Source organism: Mixophyes fleayi, chromosome 4 (genome assembly GCF_038048845.1).
Source record: "Mixophyes fleayi isolate aMixFle1 chromosome 4, aMixFle1.hap1, whole genome shotgun sequence".
NCBI classification, from domain to species: Eukaryota; Metazoa; Chordata; class Amphibia; order Anura; family Limnodynastidae; genus Mixophyes; species Mixophyes fleayi.
In genome coordinates, this window is record NC_134405.1 from 316,188,065 (window position 1) to 316,209,162 (window position 21,098).

The 21,098-nt window shown below is 41.9% G+C and overlaps 1 protein-coding gene across 1 annotated transcript in view; it reads left to right on the forward strand.

Moving 5' to 3' along the window:
* Nucleotides 1–3,246: 3,246 nt before the first annotated feature.
* Nucleotides 3,247–21,098, forward strand: part of GALNT10 (polypeptide N-acetylgalactosaminyltransferase 10) — a 107,593-nt gene continuing 89,741 nt past the window's right edge. The window contains exon 1 of the mRNA XM_075210116.1: nt 3,247–3,548. Coding sequence (XP_075066217.1) covers nt 3,399–3,548 — 150 coding nt within the window. The 5' untranslated portion in view covers nt 3,247–3,398. The remainder of the gene's footprint in view (nt 3,549–21,098) is intronic.

The following is a 21,098-nucleotide window of genomic DNA, read 5'->3' on the forward strand; positions in this document are numbered from 1 at the left end:
ACCAGATCTGAACCAACACACAATCTGTGGCTCTTAACCTCATATATGGAACTCCAAAACGCTGCTTCATATGCTGCTACATAAACAAATCTTAAGGACAATAATATGTCTCCAGATTTACATGACTGATATATTTGCAGAAACAGCCCTGGCCCAGGGTTGGAACAATTTTCAGGCTCTGACACCTACGGGCAACTAAATCATGATGTAATAAATGCAAACACATCATCACCATCATCATCACCATTTAAACACAAATAAAATATATAAATAAAACTTAAATTAAATTAAGTTACCTAATCATTGATACCAATACATCATTGTCAAAGCATTTTGTTCAGAGACAGATACAAGGCCTGGGTTCATATTTATAAAAAATACAACAGGGATTTTAGAGCTGCCAGATTCCTCCCGACCTGGGGTAATCCAGCGTTTCAACCCAGCTTGGAAAATATCAATTTCCTTGTGCGGCATGATAAGGGTATAATGACAATTAAGGTTATCTTTGATCCAGGTGGCAGGCTTTACACTTTTGAACAACTACGGGAAAAAACAAGTATACCAAACTCCCAAGTTTTCATGTATCTTCAGCTCCGACATTACACAAACTCAATTTCAGAGCCAAGAAACCCCACAGGAAATACAGACGGCTTGGAAAGTCTACTTTCTGAAAACTTCTAAGTTTAGGATCAGGTATATATGTATGTATATATATATATATATATATATATATACACACAGATTTAATACAAACACAACTTACAATTCCCTGGAAGTGAATGGTTGAGGCATGGCACAAGATATTGTATAAATAAACCAATTACTTTAACTTGCCATTTCGAATCTATTTGGAAATCACTAACCACTGCTCGTCTTCAAGAAATACATTTAAAGGTGATTCATAGAGCATATATTCCGCAGGCAAGACTTTGCTTTATGGTTGAAGGGGAGACAGGTCTCTGTCCAAAATGCAAAACTCAAAGAGCAGATTGGCTACACAACTTTTGGTACTGTAGAAAGGTCAAGAAATACTGGTATAAAATTGTTGACTTTATTAATAATACTTTCAAAACACGTTACATTGGCTGCAGAACCACTTTTATTAGCTGACTTCAGCATCTGAAAAGATGCTTTATCCTCCTCTTATATTTTAGCTGCTCTTACTGTAATTGTTACTGTAGCCAAGCAGCTGATTTTACGACAATGGACATCACCAGTACCCCCGACTTTGGGAATGCTCAAAATTGAGATTTTAGATATTGTATATTTAGACAGGAGAGTCATTCTCCAAGATACAGAAAAAGCGGAATGAGGTTCCAAAAAAATGGGGAACGTATATTGAGTCATTAGAACTCTCAGTCCAATAGAACATCTTTAAACTATTTGAATTCACTACTTGGTATTTACTCAGACAATTAAGTTAAATCAGACTAATAAATGAGACAGGCCTAAACTGGCTAAAATCTGACTTTTGAAAACGCTGTCCTGTTAACCCCTTAACCCGGCCCTTTCGAACATCCGTAGATGGATAAAAGATTGGTCTACACCCCTTGTTTCATTTTCTTACATACAGACAACTACCCCCTTCCCTCCCTCCCTTCCATCCTCTTATTCTATGTTTTCTTACTTTGGTTTTCTGTTCTATTCCATGGTTATTAACTGTTCTTACCGAACAGTTACATTTATAAGTGACAATGCATAATGTTACTTGCATCTATTTTGTATAACATAATCAGTACAATTATTTGGATTATGGTGATATTTCATGTTAAATACTTGTATCAAAATGCTCTGAGAATCTCTATTGTATTCAAATTTATCAATGTATCTAACTGATAGTATTATATACAATGTACTTGTTGTCACTGATCTTCTTTGTTCAAAAAGTGAAAACTGAATAAAAAGATTTCTAAAAAAAATAAATCAATTAAAGCAAATTAAATTAAAAACAAACATCTGTTATTATTCTTTTAAAAAATCCTATACTGCTGCAGTCCAAATAGAAATATCAATACAGTGATAGACCACCATGACTTCATATAATATGGCAGCTACATTACTGAATGAAGTACTATCAGCTGGAGAGGTGTATCTGCAAAGATCCAGAAGCGGGTACTTAGTGCTGCCAATCATCGCCATCATTGTGTCTCGTTGCACCAGTCCTCCAGCATCCACAACAGATACACCTCCTGGCAGGTGTATATGTGTCTACATACATGTCAACCTCAGTAGGAATTATATGAACAAGACCCTACTGTTGTGGGCCTATGATAGTGCACTCCTTCCCTCCCCCATTCCGCCTCTCTATCATCATTTTTTTATATAGCGCCAGCAAATTCCGTAGCACTTTAGAATTGGAAACAGTAATAAAACATTACTGGGTAATACATACAGAAAGAGAGGTAAGAGGGCCCTGTTCACAAGCTTACAATCTATGGGACAATTGTTTGATACACAAGGGTAAGTGCTGACTTGTGTCAATTGTGTAAAAAGTGGTAATATCATAACCTGGGGAGATTAAGAAGGTAGTTAAGGAATATTATAAGCTTGTCTGAAGAAGTGGGCTGTCAGAGAAGCTTGAAGACTAAAGGAAAGTCTTATTGTGCAAGAGAGGGAATTTCACAAATATAAGAAGCAAGCTAGCCTACATATAGACCTATGCATATTGGATTTGCATGCACAGTATAGAAATGCTTATTTTATACAAATAAAACACACGTATGTCCAACTCTACATGAAAAAAATAACAAACAGCACTGGAGGGCGCAAGGTGGGATTCTGCACAACTCATACTTCCCTGTCAAATGTGTGACAATAATTAACACGTACAGTATTCCATACTCTACTGAAATACAAGTTTAATCATAAAAAATATTTGCTGCAAAAGTGATCTGTCTAAAACCCGATCCGTTCACTGCCATCAAATGCATAAATTGCAATTTATTAATGTTGGAATCAGGTAAAAAGAAGAGGGACATTAAGGAAAAATACATTGAAAAATTGCTATAAATATATTCCACTCTTCTGAATATCCTCCCCTTGTTCCCCACTGCAGGCCAGCACGCAAAAAGGAGCCAAGCTGTGTCTGCCCACGTGCTGCGGAACGCTGGCATTTGTAGTTCCCCAGCAGTCAGAGAGCCACAGGTTGGTATAAGCACAGCGCCCTCTAGTGGACACAAGTGTCAGTGCCCGGACGGTGCATCTCCAGCCACAGGGCGCCGCGGGCACGCGTGGTGTGACAGACAGCGGGTGCGCGCCCCGTGTCCCCGCCCCCTCTCCCAGTTGCTGGATGTAGCCTGGGTCTAGCTGGCTGGGTCCTCCGGGCTGTCAGTCTCTTCCTCCGGGAGTGCGGTGCGGAGTTTAGTAAGAAGAAGGGGGAAGCAGGGCGTGGGTCTCCCATGCGGCGGAAACAGAAGCGGCTCCTGCAGGCGGTGGGGCTGGGGCTAGCCGCCCTGCTCTTCCTGCCCAACGTGGGTCTGTGGTCTCTGTACAGAGAGAGGCAGCTGGAGAGTGCTGGGGACAGCAACGGGGTCCCGGGTGACGGACAGGTACGTGTCACTCCATGGCTGCATCATACTCACCTGTAAGTGTGTGTCACCCACACAACTGGCTACAAGTGCCTGGAGTGTGAGTGTTCAGCAGAGCTGACTGTAAGACCCTGGAGTGTGAGTGTCCAGCAGAACTGAGTGCCTGGAGTGTGAGTGTCCAGCAGAACTGAGTGCCTGGAGTGTGAGTGTCCAGCAGAACTGAGTGCCTGGAGTGTGAGTGTCCAGCAGAACTGAGTGCCTGGAGTGTGAGTGTCCAGCAGAACTGAGTGCCTGGAGTGTGAGTGTCCAGCAGAACTGAGTGCCTGGAGTGTGAGTGTCCAGCAGAACTGAGTGCCTGGAGTGTGAGTGTCCAGCAGAACTGAGTGCCTGGAGTGTGAGTGTCCAGCAGAACTGAGTGCCTGGAGTGTGAGTGTCCAGCAGAACTGAGTGCCTGGAGTGTGAGTGTCCAGCAGAACTGAGTGCCTGGAGTGTGAGTGTCCAGCAGAACTGAGTGCCTGGAGTGTGAGTGTCCAGCAGAACTGAGTGCCTGGAGTGTGAGTGTCCAGCAGAACTGAGTGCCTGGAGTGTGAGTGTCCAGCAGAACTGAGTGCCTGGAGTGTGAGTGTCCAGCAGAACTGAGTGCCTGGAGTGTGAGTGTCCAGCAGAACTGAGTGCCTGGAGTGTGAGTGTCCGGAAGAACTGAGTGCCTGGAGTGTGAGTGTCCGGAAGAACTGAGTGCCTGGAGTGTGAGTGTCCGGAAGAACTGAGTGCCTGGAGTGTGAGTGTCCGGAAGAACTGAGTGCCTGGAGTGTGAGTGTCCGGAAGAACTGAATGCCTGGAGTGTGAGTGTCCGGAAGAACTGAGTGCCTGGAGTGTGAGTGTCCAGAAGAACTGAGTGCCTGGAGTGTGAGTGTCCGGCAGAGCTGACTGTAAGAGCCTGGAGTCAGTGTGAGTGTCCAGTAGAGCTGACTGTAAGACCCTAGAGTGTGAGTGTCCATCAGAACTAAGTGCCTGGAGTGTGAGTGTCCAGCAGAGCTGACTGGTAAGAGCCTGGAGTCAGTGTGAGTGTCCAGTAGAGCTGACTGTAAGACCCTAGAGTGTGAGTGTCCATCAGAACTAAGTGCCTGGAGTGTGAGTGTCCAGCAGAGCTGACTGGTAAAGAGCCTGGAGTCAGTGTGAGTGTCCAGTAGAGCTGACTGTAAGACCCTAGAGTGTGAGTGTCCATCAGAACTAAGTGCCTGGAGTGTGAGTGTCCAGCAGAGCTACTGGTAAGAGCCTGGAGTCAGTGTGAGTGTCCAGCAGAGCTGACTGTAAGAGCCTGGAGTCAGTGTGAGTGTCCAGCAGAGCTGACTGTAAGAGCCTGGAGTCAGTGTGAGTGTCCAGCAGAGCTGACTGTAAGAGCCTGGAGTCAGTGTGAGTGTCCAGCAGAGCTGACTGTAAGAGCCTGGAGTCAGTGTGAGTGTCCAGCAGAGCTGACTGGTAAGAGCCTGGAGTCAGTTTGAGTGTCCAGCAGAGCTGACGGTAAGAGCCTGGAGTCAGTGTGAGTGTCCAGCAGAGCTGACGGTAAGAGCCTGGAGTCAGTGTGAGCGTCCAGCAGAGCTGACGGTAAGAGCCTGGAGTCAGTGTGAGCGTCCAGCAGAGCTGACTGTAAGAGCCTGGAGTCAGTGTGAGCGTCCAGCAGAGCTGACGGTAAGAGCCTGGAGTCAGTGTGAGTGTCCAGCAGAGCTGACGGTAAGAGCCTGGAGTCAGTGTGAGTGTCCAGCAGAGCTGACTGTAAGAGCCTGGAGTCAGTGTGAGTGTCCTGTACAGCATGTTACACTGAGGAAGTTTACCATCACTTTAGAATGCTGCGGTTGGTTTCATGTTGGCAGAGTATAGCATCTATAACACCCATCTAACAGTGCCCTGACCATGGAGCTGGTTATAAGAGTATGAGTGTGTCCCAGGCCTGTATGAATATATCTGCAGTGTTTGTGTCCCACAGATTTGTGACAGCAGGATATATAGTAAGTGGCCCACTAGGCTGTGTCTGGTTTATCCCAGCATCTCATACTCCTGCATGTGAGTGCCTGAACTGTGCTCTATGGTGCTGGTTGTAAATATCTAGCTAATATCAGATGTTAGTGATACACACTTCATGCGCAGTATTATAGCTAGTTGTCTTTTTGGTGCTTGTTTTTTAATTTCATGTGACAGATTTTCACATTGTTCATCAGTTTTAAATATGTGCATTCTAGGTTTACAAGAGTCACTCTGCATCTAATATCTCAGTGACTGTATTTGTAGATGACTTGTATTGGTGCTTTTGACTCCATTGCCTCTGGTTTGAGTGGACCGAGGGGTATATTTACTAAACTGCGGGTTTGAAAAAGTGGAGATGTTGCCTATAGCAACCAATCAGATTCTAGCTGTCATTTTGTAGAATGTACTAAATAAATGCCAGCTAGAATCTGATATATATACCCCTGAATGTTTTTTGATTACTTTTGATTATTTGTCATCAGTCTTATATAAATTTCCTCCCCCAACCTGTGTTAATCTGTCACTGGCTGATAGATGTCTTGAGACCATTGTATATAATGATGAGTATCTTTGTCAACACTTAACAAAGTATAGAACTCCAAAGTTTCTTTAATTTAGGCACAATTAATCCATGAAGTCAAAAATTCTAACTTTGCAAATCGCAGTCATATAATGTATTTGATCTCTGCTCATGGCAACAAGAACAAAAGTCCATTAAAACCCAGGACATTAATGACATGTTTTCTGGGGATCTATATTTGTGATCGTATTCAAGGACTTTTTTCAAAATGCATTATTCTGATTTCAAAAACAAAATCAATCCCTGTACCTTGTACATTACTATATTCCGATAGCACCTGTAAAATGTTCCATTGAAGTGCTAAAGGGGGTCGTGATGCCTTTCATACCAATTGTGCTGTAGAAAGTACTTACTCTGCATAATTGGGTGTGCATTTTGGGTAACACTGAGATTCCTTCCAATATGTCCCTTTGTAATGTGTGCAATCCTGCTGACGTGTGTACTGTTGATGTGTGGTGTCATTTACTTCAAAGAGTTATTTTTTTACTTCCGTGTATAATTCTGGATGCTGACTTGGTACTGTGTGCTGAATGTGTGTGTTCTGAATGACAAGCACCTAGATCTTGGCATGTCTATTGCATTAGTATGTAGAAGAAGCGTTTTGTGTCGTAGTATAATTGTCTGGAAATCGCGTGTGTTTAGTTGGTGTGTGTACGGTTGGTGGTCCCAATGGGTGATTTTGTTTAGTGATTGTTTATGCTTGTTTGTTCGCTGAAGGTAATTGTTTTGAGGCGGGCTGGAAATGTAACCGGAGGGGGAAAAGTCTACGGTGAGCAGAATAACTTAGAGAGCATTGGAATTCTGAAATAAATTTCACGTGTGGAAGTGGGATGGTGGATGATTTGCATAGCTCTAAGTGCTGACAGGGCAGTTCTTTGGGAGTGGAGTACTGCTTTGTTTGTTTTGTGACATACAAATACGTTTCCCTCTTGTTAAGAGGAGAAAGTAAACCATTTTCTACCTCTGTAGTTTATTCTTGTGAAATCTCTTGTGATAACCCTTTGACTTAGGGATACACACTTTTTGCAATCGCAAAGCTCCACGTTTGTTCTACTGTGTTTGACTGGGGCTTAATATCTTCAACATATTCTTCTGTAATTAAAACTGTGTGGAAACGTAGCCCATTGAGGTTTTTTAAGTGTTAAGATCTTTTTGTACTAAAGCTGGGTACACACTTATGCAATTATCGTGCCGATCGCATTAGTGTTGTACACACGCACGCTCACGGTTTATCGTACCAGAACACATCGCCTCTGTTGATTTTGGTTTTATAAATATCCTAAAAATCACGATCAACGGTGGAACGATGTCTTTTCAGCAAATGGTTATGAGAGATGAAGATCTCTGATATGAAGGTAAATTGTGTTGGTGTGTACTCATAATCAGCATAATCATCAAGGCTTTCAATCATTGGTAAAATTGTTACTTTGGGCTAGATTTACTAAACTGCGGGGTTGAAAAAGTGGAGATGTTGCCTATAGCAACCAATCAGATTCTAGCTGTCATTTTGTAGAAAGTACTAAATAAATGAAAGCTAGAATCTGATTGGTTGCAAACCCGCAGTTTAGTAAATATACCCCTTTGCGTCTGACGTGTGATTGGATAGGTGTGTACCCAGCTTAAGTCACAAGTATGTTTCTTATTAGAGATGTATTTATTACTTGTCTCTCTTGCACAAACCCTCCTCACATAAATTTAGAGACCAACCTTTCTAAGGGACCTCAAGTCATTAGCAAAAATAGCTCCTAATAAACTTAAGGTTGAATTGTGCTACGTGTGTGGGATTCCACCCATATAACATTTAACATGGAAAAACAGATATCAACACTTGGAAAGTCTACCTTCTGTTTCATTCAATTGTGGAGTGAAATATAGAGTTTAGCGCCGTAAATCTTTTCCTACAAATGTCAGATTTTTAAGTGACATGTTCCCCTGTACTTGTACTTATCATAGACCTTTTCTCAAAATACTGAATTGCAAAAGAATTTGGTGACTAAAAGCATACAAAAAGTCCCTTTTTTTTTTTTTTTAAAGGAACTGTTTTTGTTATGCATAAGTATATGGCCTAGCTTGTGTTTTTGTTAGGCGTGTGTAGTAATTTATAGGTAACCTGCGTACAGCAGCTTAAACTTTGAACCAACTTCTTATCTCTTGTCATTATTTTCCTGTTCAGGTATCTTAGCAAAATTTGATATCGCATCTAACATGTAATTTAGTAAAGTATCAGTTGACCTGTAATAATTACCAAAGAGCAATAAGCAGCGGCTGATAAGTGCTATTTTCAGTTGGTCTATCACGTCAACGCTCAGTTTATTTATAGTTTTTATTTATAGTTCCTAGACAGCCTCCAGACTTGTGTTGCAGCGGTTGTTAATATGGGTTTAGTGTATGTAATCTCGCTATATCGTGACTTCAACATATACAGCGCCGTCACGCCACAATCAGCCCGCTTTCTGCCGAAACAACCCAAAACTTAGGTTGCCTTGACAATCTATTGTGCTCGCTGAACTTGTTCCATACACACAGCAGAAACAACTATTTTTTGGGGCGGAACCCAATTTCACAAGAATGCAACCAATCCATTGACTGGGACCTAGTTACATTACCAATGCATGAGCCTGGTTCACTAGTGATATCACTACAACATGGGCAGCACGGTGGCTTAGTGGTTAGCACTTCTGCCTCACAGCGCTGAGGTCATGAGTTCAATTCCCGACCATTATCTGTGTGGAGTTTGCATATTCTCCCCGTGATTGCGTGGGTTTCCTCCGGGTGCTCCGGTTTCCTCCCACACTCCAAAAAAAACATACTAGTAGGTTAATTGGCTGCTATCAAAATTGACCCAAGTCTCTCTCTCTGTCTGTCTGTGTGTGTGTCTGTGTGTGTCTGTGTGTGTGTGTATGTATGTTAGGGAATTTAGACTGTAAGCTCCAATGGGGCAGGTACTGATGTGAATGAGTTCTCTGTACAGCGCTGCGGAATCAGTGGCACTATATAAATAAATGATGATGATGAACATGCAGCGGTTCCTAGTGACTTGTTAGGCTGCATTCTCATGCATTTCAGTGCATTGTCTGCCTTCACTGTGCAGCGTTCTCCCCAGCACCTATTTCCTGGGTGCTCCACCCGGCTGTTTTTACTTACCACCCGGCTCTTGGAGCCCCAACAGAGTCCTATTATAATAGAATAAACCATTGTTTCTCCTACTAGAACAGGCACTATGTGAGCACTACAGCCAGCAGTGTGTGTTAGACCACTGACCACCAGTCTGACCAGTCCTAGCAAATGTGGGAAATAACCGCCAACACTTTTCAATCCTATTGCACAGTATTACAACTGCCCCGACCCGGCTGCTTCTTAATGCCACCCGGCTGGCAACATTTTCTGGGGAAACCATTGCTGTGTATAGGAATGTGACCATTTCAATACAGGATTCATAACGCAGTTCTGAAACTCTGTTACCTTTTTTTTTTTTTTTTGTAATCGTGTCTGCAGTTTCAACAGATGTAGAAAGGCCATTTCGGTAACCGGATCTTCTAAGCCATTTACTTGTGCTTATTTGTAAACTGCGTCAGGAATCGCAAAGAAACTGCCGTAACGTTTATTTGTCTCGGAGCGTGGGGCACAGCATTTGTGGCATGCTGAACACAGTCATTATAGAGTTCTTGTTCTTATTACACTTATTTGATTAACATTAATCTCACCATTTGAGATGATGAAGTTAATTGCTTGCTTCCAGATTGCCTTCACGCTCCTTTATACACAACGGCAATGTTTGCAAATGAGCATTAGAGCCCGAATGGCTCAGCTGGAAGCCTTGCTCTCACTGCTAGCTTTCAGGCATCTATGAAGGTTAAGGTAAACATGATCCAGGGAAACAAAGATGCAATGTAACATTACAGATTGACAAAGAGGGTGAAAATGTAAAGAAATATAGAAATGACTGGTGTCTTTATGCTGGGGAAGAATATAGCAGGCGCTCACCACTTCCTTTATCTGATAAGTGCATATACTGGACAGACAAGAAGTTCCAGCTGTGTATGGCCAAGAAGAGCAGGTGAAGCCTCTGTTTGAAAGTAATGCAGGGTGTATCCAAGGCTGCGTGTTACACAGCTGAATACAGTATCTAAAGTGATCGAACACTTTATATTTGACTACTACGCTCTCTATAGCACCTTTGCATAAGGTGCTTACACAGGGACAGGGATCTCAGAGCAGTTTAAAGGAAAACACCACACTCAGGGGAATTCATTTAGCCGCAAAGTGTTTCACAGGGCGTTCCAGAGACATTTTTTTGCCGGAGATTTGAACAGAAATCTCTGCTCCGTTTTCCCGCCCACCCATAGAGGTGCAAGGAAAACTGAGCGGAGATTTTTACCGTAGCGACAGTAAAAGTGCGCAGGCTGTTTGAATTCCCACCATAGGGTTCTATGGGGGGAAATTCAATTCCCCCCCCCCCCCCCCCCCCGAAGTACTGCTGTAAAGCTATTACCGTTATTACGGTAAGTTTAAACCAGGTTTCTGCTGGCAGCTCAGGGAGCTGTGAGCAAAAAGCCGGCGTTAAAACTACCGTAATAATGGTAATAGTGCGCAGGACACGTTACTTTTTCAAGTATCGCTGCCAATTGAATTCCCCCATATGTGTAGAAAAAACCAAAACGGTCTATATTGCTATTATAACCCAATACTGTCTGCAGCAGAGTGTATATAACAAGTCTGTCCAGGAACGCCTGCATCTTTTTTCTGGCAGTCCGTAATGAATACTCCACGGCCGGCTCCCTCCACTCTATCGCCAATGTCATGAGGTATGAACGGAATAGTTCTAAAATCTGTGTATGAGTGATGTAAACCGGATGACATCGGGTTTGTGACATGGTGCAGGGGCTGCATGGTGTTGCATAGAATGTACATAGACAATTCTTACAAATAAGTTGGGGGTTATTTTTGAATAATTCACCTTTTGGGGGGGAATTCAGTTACATGCAGAGGAATGTTAGACCCTCAACTAACAAGACTTCACATGATATTTTGGGTAGTAGAGCTTGGAAGCAAAAGTCACCAGTGTTTTACTTCCCGTAATACCTTGAAGTTCATGCAGAGACAACATGTGAAACTCCAAAAGGAATTCCCCCCTTTGAGTCTCTTGTCCATATTTAACCCCTAAAAATGGATCCTTCAAAATAGTGGAGTTAACCTTTAAAGCTGCACTACCACCTACGGAAATATTTTGCTATTAAATAGATAAATACTTCTCTAGAACCCTGGGGCTGCTACATGCAGCCGATTTTTCCTGGGTCACTGCCGGTTTTTAAATGATGGAGGGGTGAGTGAGTGGAAGGACAAGCCCCCTTTTTTTGTCCGGCGTTGAGACAAACCGAGAACGTCTGGGAAAAGCCGTTGTACAAACAACCTCTGAGACTCAGGCTATTGCAAGAAAGCATGTTTGTAAAATATTTTACTAGTAGTTAACTGACTGAAATTTCAACTTTTTGACCTGTATCATATCCCATTAGGTCACTGTCCAAAAGATGTTGGAAGTGGCTTTAGCTGTCTGTAATGAAGTGGGAATATAATAGTGGAACATTAGCTGGAATATAGATCTATTTCCACATACCTAAATGCATCCAATTACTGAACCTAATAAAATAAGTTTCATATGTGAATATAGGTGAATTGCACTGTGAAAAACCACAAATGATGTCTGTTAAGGTTCATTATTGTTTTGTGACTTCATAGCATTTAAAAATAGAACTACACGTATGACTTAAAGAATCCTATTCAGTCTAGATTAACAACCTTTATCTGTGTCTACGATACCACTGACCCACATTGTGCGGTCGCTGTTCTGCAGTCTCCGCTGGAAGTCCGCAGTCTAACGCTTTTGGCATCTTATTGCTTTCACAGCCCAAAAGCCTGGTGCAAATCGTATTAGGTAGTGTTTTTTTCAGGCACTCCGTGGACTTCAGCCAGATCCGAGTCTAGCGCGTATCTCCTTTTTCGTTTATCATTCTTTGACTATCTGTCAGAATTGCCACCTGCAGCAAGATTGGCAGAGAATACTTTGTTCTCTTAGAGCGAGCAGCTGCAAATCTGTCATCTGTGCCTATGACTGCTTCAAAAAGGTCTTTCTTATCCGCTTCCCTGGCACTACCTGCTCTAAAGACTAAAATTCATAGTTACATGCAAACATAATTCTGTGATCTTAGACCTCAGTTCAGGCTCTCCGCTTTCAAATATTTTCATTGTTGCCTGTGCTGTTTTATTTATATTCCTGCAAATCTTTGCTGCCTCATTAGCAGCGTTTTGGATGTATATGTGTTTCATTTAACAAGCATCTTCTCTTACTAATTTAGTGCTAATATATGGTGTGTAAAACGGATCACGTTTTACGTTGTTTGCAGCTAGTCCGCAAATATTGGATGCAGCTATGTTGTTATAGAGATCATTAATCTCTATGGTGAATGTGTCTCCTGTATTCAGTGATGCTGTGCTTAAATACAAGACGCGCCAAATATAGTACATGCTGCATAATCAATAACCCGTGGTGGACGTAGCTATCTGCTCATATTGTGTGTAATGATTATATTTAGTGCGTATGAGGCCTAAGGTGTTAATATTTTGGAAATGTATTATTACTAAACTTTTGAAATGTATTTCCAAACAAAAAATGATTATTATATCTTGGCAGATTGCAGAATCTTTTTTTTTTTTTTTTTAATTATTATTATACATGGATAAGTATTTGGTATTCCTAGGACAAAATGTACTTTTTGATACTTCTCCTAATCACTTCAGAGTTTCTGCGAAAGTGTAGCTACCATTATTTGAGCAAAGTGGCGCTGCTGCCCATAGCAACCAATCAGAATCTAGCTATTATTTATCTAGTAAGTTCTAGAAAAGGATAGAATCTGATTGGTTGCTATCGGCAACTCCTCTTTTCCTTTTTAGAAGGGTTGATAAATCTGCCTTCATGGGGCGAATTCAATTGGCCGCGACGTGTGTCTGGAAAACAATCCGCAGGGAGACTCAACGCTCCTGGGTTTTTACTAAAACTCTGTACTCTATTAGCAATGTCTGCCGACACCTCACGGCTAATCCAATGCACCGCTAAGTCTTTTAAGCTGACCAAACAAGATGTAATATTGCAGCTTATTAGCCATATTAATCCAATTGAATTGGGCGTTTTAGTAAATGAGGTCGCCAATGAATAAGTTTTACGCCCCTTCGGCGTGTGCGCCAAGCCGCCATATCTCATTCAATGTGGCCCCATGGCTTAGACATAACTGAGGCACACACATGAAGACATGTACACAGTTATTTGGGAAGATGATTTATTAGGTTAGAATTGCAAATTAGTGACTTTGCTTGATTTAAGATATTAAATAGAAATATTATATGTCAGTATATTGGTGAATTGCACTTAATTTTTGCCTCATTGCATTCAGATAAATGATGTAGAAATATCCAGGGTCACATAGATGACTGAACAGCCTTGTTGGCAGCGATGTAACCTACAACATATTGTTATTCTCTTCACATAACACTCTCTTATAAATAGATAGAGCAAAGTATTTGTGTTTCATTAAGTTTCTGTAGACGCTTATTGCTTTTAAAGCAGTCCTCACCATAAGATAGGCCTGACATCTAGGAGCCTGAGCCATCAACAGCATAAACATTTTAGTCGTTTGATACTAAGCAGCCTATGGAAATACCTGGTTGGTGAACTGGGCTTGGGTCTGTATGATGTACTCTCTCCCACCATTGTGGTTTAATTGTTCTAAATCTCAGGTTTGTGATTGGATGCAGAAAAGGAGAAAGCGGTCAAGTAATTGTACTGTAAACCTGCAAATGATCCCTCACGTGTTACTTATTAAACAGTCCGGTTCAGTTATATGAAAATGGTGTAGGGAGAAGAGGGCTCACTGCTCACCCCGAAAGATTGTGACTCTCTGCCACTTAGGGGAAGATTCAGTTACCGGCGAAGTACCTGTGAGGGATGTTCAGGGTTAAAATCTTTTTTTTCTTAATGAGCGATGATTTCTGTACCGTAAGTGCCGTTACAGCCCTCATTAACTCCTTGTGCATGGAGCCTCCGTCTTCATTAAATCTGACCCTTTTTTTTTGATATTCAGATACTGTAAAGGCTGGTATAGACGGGCACTGTCCCTTAATGGTATGATTTACTCTGTAATCCTGCTACATGTTTCTCAGGATCAGCAACAACCTCTTACTATACCAAATGCCATATTAGTCCCCAATCTAGGCTGCCCGTGTACTGCTGGCATCCATGCATCTAGAATCGCCAAGCTGGGAATGGGCAGCTCTGCACTTCTGTCTGTTGATTGCAGAGCTGGCTGAGGTAGAATTGGACTATAAAATGGATTATCGCCAGAGGGCAGAAATCCAGTGCTTTGATTAAAAATATTAATACAATAAGAGAGAAGCAGAAATCCCGGAGCCATGAAAGGGATTGTTAGCGCTATGGAGACGGTATCCACTAAAATGTGCGTACCTGGTAAGTGACAATTGTTTTTACAATTAACTATCACGTTGCCTCTGTGCGGTATTGTCATGTGAGAGCGGCTTAGAAAATGTCTCACATTTCCTATTCTAATGCCAATAATTTTGAATAGCGCTGTTTAACCAGTTCAGCGATAATGTCTTAACCCTTCAATGAGCCAGGATACTATAGGTAGTGTTTTTTTTAAATAGAAAGTGTATTTTAAGGTAATGTCTGCTAAATTAGATGAAATCAGTCATGAAAACAATAATTTCCTTTTCAGCTTTTATACCGAATACTTTTATACCTGACACAGGAAACTTTCTTTAGTTTCTTTTTTTTTCTTTTTATTCTTTTTTTAGAATAGACCTTGACTGACAAGGTAAAAAGGGCGTGAAACTATGGCGGGCGGTTGTTAAGGCGTTGGTGTCTTCCAGGGGCAGGCTGTGCCGGGGGGCAGGGGGGCATCGGCCCCCCGGGCCGCTTAGAATTACAGCTTTTAGGGACGGGGGTAGGCCGGCCGGCCGCCCCCCCGGAAGCAATATAATGCCCAAAAATGTACAACAAGAAGAGATTTTACGCTCTTCTGAAGTAGCTCCTCAAAGAGCGCAACTGAAGTGACTTCTGACAGCGCTGCCATGTTGCTGGGAACCAGGAGACAGTCGAGCGCCGAGCGATGGATCAGAGACTAGAGGTGTGATGCGGCCGCACAGGTGGCCGCATCACATGACATGTGATGCGCCGTGTCATCAATGACGCGGCCGCATCACGTGTCATGTGATGCGGCGTGCGCCCCCCTGCCAGCCCGCGCCTGGTGTCTTCTTTATTGTATAAAAGTAAATAAAAAGGCTATACTTGTTTGGTTGTTTTCATTCCTGCCAAGGTAGTCTTATTTAAAGTGACATTAAGGACTGGTACATATGGGCGCTGAAAGCGCCTCTTAAAAGCATCAATAAAACCTTTATACTTTGTCCTTGCTTTTAATGGAGCGTTCAGTGCGCGTTCTCAAAGCCGGTAAAGCCTGGACTTTATATTCACATTTATCAAAGGCTGTGTGTAACTGATAATACACTTGAAGAATATACTTTACTTATACTTTACTATACTAAATAAGTGTACCAGGTTTGTCCTCAGCAGCAGGTTGCCATATTAGGAGGTAGGGGCTTCTGTAACACACCAGGAACACAGTGACTGGCAGCTTGGCAGACTTGCTGTGCAGAAATGCATTGTGGGGATTGGTTGATTTATGACTTATTTTTTACCAGAGCTACCGTTTCGTGGTTTGTAGCTGAACATTTCTTTTTTGGAAATTCAGAGGTCCTTTAATCGGTTTTACTGTAGAACTCTAAACTTTATTATTTTGTCTGAAGTGTTTAATGCTGGTCGGAAAATATGTGTGTGTGTGTGTGTGTGTGTAACAGGCCCATTTGCTAATTTTACTTATTTTTTGGCTATAAATGTCAAAACCAATTTTCCAGGCTTTCAAGCACATTGGACATGTAGGGGGAGATTCAATTCTAAAAAAAAATCTGCTTGAGGTCTCTCTAGAACGATCGTAAGACACCTCACACTGATTTTTTTTTACAGAAATATTCCTACTTTTTGCTTGTGCAGAAATGAGCGGATATTTTTACTGTATAAACTGTAAAAATGCGCAGCCGAAACCTATTAAATCCCCCGGAATATTAATCTCTGTGTGTGCAAACTTTAAGGCTTGTGTCGGTCACATGGTTGATTAGGAATAATACATTATTCCGTCCCCAAAAATATGACGTTCTGTAGCGCATTTAGTGACCGGTCAGTGCATGTAAAGCACTGCTTGCTTCATGCAGAGTTTTCACAGCTGCCGTGCTCTAGTGCAGGGGCCGGCAACACCCGGCACGTGTGCCAGAAGTGGACTACTTCTGGCTGACACATCGGAGCTCCGCAGCTGCATTACTAAAGCAGCCGAAGATGGCCGAAATGGAGCTGTTGCGCATGTACAGCCGCTCCGTATTAATAGTCTTCGGCTATTTTAGTGAAGCAGCTGCCAGGCTCCGTTGAGGAACGAATGATGTGTGTGCGGAGTCTCCAGACTAAGTATGTGGCACTATGGGATCTGGGGGCACATCTAGGTGGCATTATGTGATCTGGGGGCACATCTAGGTGGCATTATGTGATCTGGGGGCACATCTAGGTGGCATTATGTGATCTGGGGGCACATCTACGTGGCATTATGTGATCTGGGGGCACATCTAGGTGGCATTATGGGATCTGGGGACACATCTAGGTGGCATTATGTGATCTGGGGGCACATCTAGGTGGCATTATGTGATCTGGGGGCACATCTAGGTGGCATTATGTGACCTGGGGGCACGTCTAGGTGGCATTATGTGACCTGGGGGCACGTCTAGGTGGCATTATGGGATCTGGGGGCACGTCTAGGTGGCATTATGGGATCTGGGGCCACATGTAGGTGGCATTATGGGATCTGGGGCCACATGTAGGTGGCATTATGGGATCTGGGGCCACATGTAGGTGGCATTATGGGATCTGGGGCCACATGTAGGTGGCATTATGGGATCTGGGGCCACATGTAGGTGGCATAACATTAATGTTTATTAGATGGCCCCCACTGCTGTTAATATTAGCATGATGAAATATATATATATATATATATATATATATATATAATTTATTTATTTATTTATTTATTTATTTATTTTTTTATCTATCTATCTAGCACACCTGGGCTTGTAAAGTTTTTTCCGGCACACTGATAGAGGAAGGTTGCAAAGCCCTGCTCTAGTGTGATAAGGAAGCAGTGTTTCTCATTGAAGGTTATTGGTCATAAACCGGCTTTTCAGCGTTGTGTTTTTCTGTCTGGAAAAACATACATCTGTGTGACGTCAATTTAAACTGTTTGTTGAAATAACACTGGTCCTAAAATACACGTTGTCTTATATAAAAGATCTAATAATAGCTTTCACAAATATTCATGTGAAGACTGCATACTGTGGCAGAACTTGGGTTGTTTCACAAATAAGCACAGCAAATGCGCGTGTGTGTGTGTGTATATATATATATATATATATATATATATATATATATATATCTCTCATTGATTGTTGTTCTCTGTTATCAATAGTTTTCTGGCTAAATAGGGTTAGTTCCAGTGTCCTCTAATAGGTATATTGGCAGGAAGTCTGTTGTGCATAGGAAAAACTGGAGGAACGACTTAGCAAACCCTGGATTATGACTTGCAGAGCTGGAGGCCAGGTGCTTATGTTGGCTGGCGGTCCTCTCTCACCACATAGGTCATAGATGTTTTTAGTCTTGATAAGAAGCCAAGATACCGCTACCTTCACAATGTGGAATAGCGGATTGCAGGCAAAACCACAGCATGGCTTGAATTCCACTACTAATTCCTAAATTATTACTACTTCACGTCGTGGGACTCCCATCGGGAAGACTCTGGTTCTAGGCATTGGAACTTATACAATTTAACTTCACCCAACAGTGACCAAGCTAGAACTGAGAAATGGTCATGCCAGGCGTAGACCTTGGATTACAGACAACAGACTACATGTATAGTTTATTATTTTCACGTACCGGTACACATATAGTGTTTGTTAGATACAGTACAATACAATTCACTTTTATTACTTACCACTTGCTGGTTTGTTTGACTGTATTTACACTGACTTGACAGTGAACTTTGAACCTTATTGTGTGAAAAGAATATTCTCTGACTGAAACTGATATACAAAGTACAAACTGTTTTTATTTAATACAATAAAGCACTAATAAAAAAAAAATATTCTTTTATTAATAAAAAATGTTTTTATAAATCTACTTTTGTCCTGTGCAAACATCTGAATGACAATATACATTGATTTTATTTTGTTCTGTGCGATGGTTTTATCTCTCGTTCCCTCGTTATCTCTTATTTTTATTCTTTGAAACAATTTAAATGAAAGGTGATAATTTAAGAATTGCTGAAAGTCATCTGTATGGAGGAAGCTGTGCAACACCAGCATCAATGCAGAATTTTTTATTTATTTTTTTACACATTTGGGTAGCAGATTTACCTCTCTGATTTTGTTTCTTTGAATCATGCTGTATTCAGTTGAAAATACAATTGCTGTTTTAATATGAAATGACGTAAAAAGTGAACTTGTCTATTGGTACGTGCATTAAAGTACGTGTCCATTTAACGTAACGAGCCTCCCACAGCCCTTCATTAGACTGATTGTCTTACGTCACCGAATGTTATATTGAGCAGGGGTTGTCCAAAAGCAGACAACCCCCTTATTTTGCTGTGTTTATACCACTTTATTTAACAGGATTTGGATACATTACATAGAGGGCAGCACAGTGGCCTAGTGGTTAGCACTTCTGCCTCACAGCGCTGGGGTCATGAGTTCGATTCCCGACCATGGCTTTATCTGTGAGGAGTTTGTATGTTCTCCCTGTGTTTGCGTGGGTTTCCTCCGGGTGCTCCGGTTTCCTCCCACACTCCAAAAAAACATACTGATAGGTTAATTGGCTGCTATCAAAATTGACCCTAGTCTATCCCTCTCTGTCTGTCTGTGTCTGTGTGTGAGTGTGTGTGTCTATATTAGGGAATTTAGACTGTAAGCTCCAATGGAGCAGGGACTGATGTGAATGAGTTCTCTGTACAGCGCTGCGGAATTAGTGGCGCTATATAAATAAATGATGATGATGATGATAGATGATGATAGTTACAATACCTATATGACCTACTCAGACGGAATCTGAGGTTTAACAATAAATTCAGTAGAGCAACGAGAAAATGTGATCGTACCTGGTAATGGACGACCCCTTTTAATATGAGGTTATATACTGTATGTACATTGCAGGCTAGTGCTGTTTTTTTGTTTTGTTTTTTTAGTCCCGGCCAATCCTGGTACTAGACGTATGGCTATTTATGGCATGGGTCTGTATAACGGACAATAAGTTGTTTTATATGCTTTTGTGGGGCAGTAGATTCATGCTGAAAATGGTCAGAGGGATAGTGAAAGGGAACGTGGTCTAAACAGTCAACCCTTACCAGAAGTAGAATATTTTTTGCTTGTTTGTGGTAAATAGGGAGTAGGTACTTGCCATTGCTGCAGAGCTAAAATCAATTAAAAGTGAATCATTCACCACCATTCTTCATATATGAACGTTTTTGTTGCCATGTGGGAGAGCATTAAGAGGAAAGTGGATATCAAGGTGGTATAGAATTAGTCAATTTAATGACAGGATAGTAAGGAACGGTGTACACTCTACAAAATTTCTCCCAATGCAATACCTTTAACGGTTTTACCAGTAATTAAAAGGAAAAAAAAATAAAAAGTCCCGATCAGCATGCTGATTCCTGTGTACACACTAAACACGTTTTACAAGATTTTCCTTCAGATTTGGGCTCATCTGTCATAACTATAGGCATAGTTACCAACTTTTACTCGTTGGCTTCAGGGAGATCCCTGGCCCGCCCCTAAATGATTTTGGCCCCGCCCCTAAACGATTGTCACAATTTTGGCCAATTGCAGCAGGGAATGGGGCTAAGATGATGCAATATTTGCGTCATTAAGCCCTGCCCCCCGCCACTTATCTATTGCGGGGTCGAGTACCAGGAGGTTTCCCGGCTCACCCGGCAGGTCTCCCAGAAATGCAGAAGTTTCCCGGACATCCCGGGAGAGTAGGCAACTATGCGTTAAAAAAAAAAAGCAGCTAATGAATCTCTACAGACTGAAGTGTCTTTTACATTTCTGTATCCATTACTGAAGTCATGTTGTCTTACCTGTCAGTCTTTGATTAAATCTTGGTCTCAATGAAAATGGCCACCTCCATAGGCATCAATACATGGACATAGGACACAATTTCTGAACTGTGTCATCATGCCACAGATGGCGAAGCCAACCACGTCTTGTACTGGCTCAGCATCAGGGAGAATGCCAGACTCTTCAGGGAGTGAGGGAGATCACCCCTATTTCAGGGAGTCTCCCTGACATTCAGGGAGAGTTGGCAAGTATGACTATCGGCTAAAAAGATTGTAACTCTGCACACTCCATAGCGATCTATGGACACTGCCGGTCCTGAGTGCATACACACTGCGGAATTGGAACAACATCGTTCCATCGTTGAACAACATTTTTAGTTTAGTTTAAAAATGGAATAATAATCGTTCATCGTTGGAGCATACATACTAATGCGACATCGGGCCGAATGGTCGTTTATCGTGTGATTGGCCCAATAATCTGTTGAAAACCCTGTAGTGTGTACCCAGTCTAATTCTTCATGTGCTTACCTACATAAATAGGTATTGGGTCACAGTTATATTTGTCTTTCAAGTTGGCGTTTGCATCACATATTCACATCAGATGCTCTTTATTTACTGCAAATGTATGTACACATACTAACAATAATCCAGCTAATCGAATTGCTATTTCATAGCAGGTTGTCATACTCCCCTCTGTTTTAC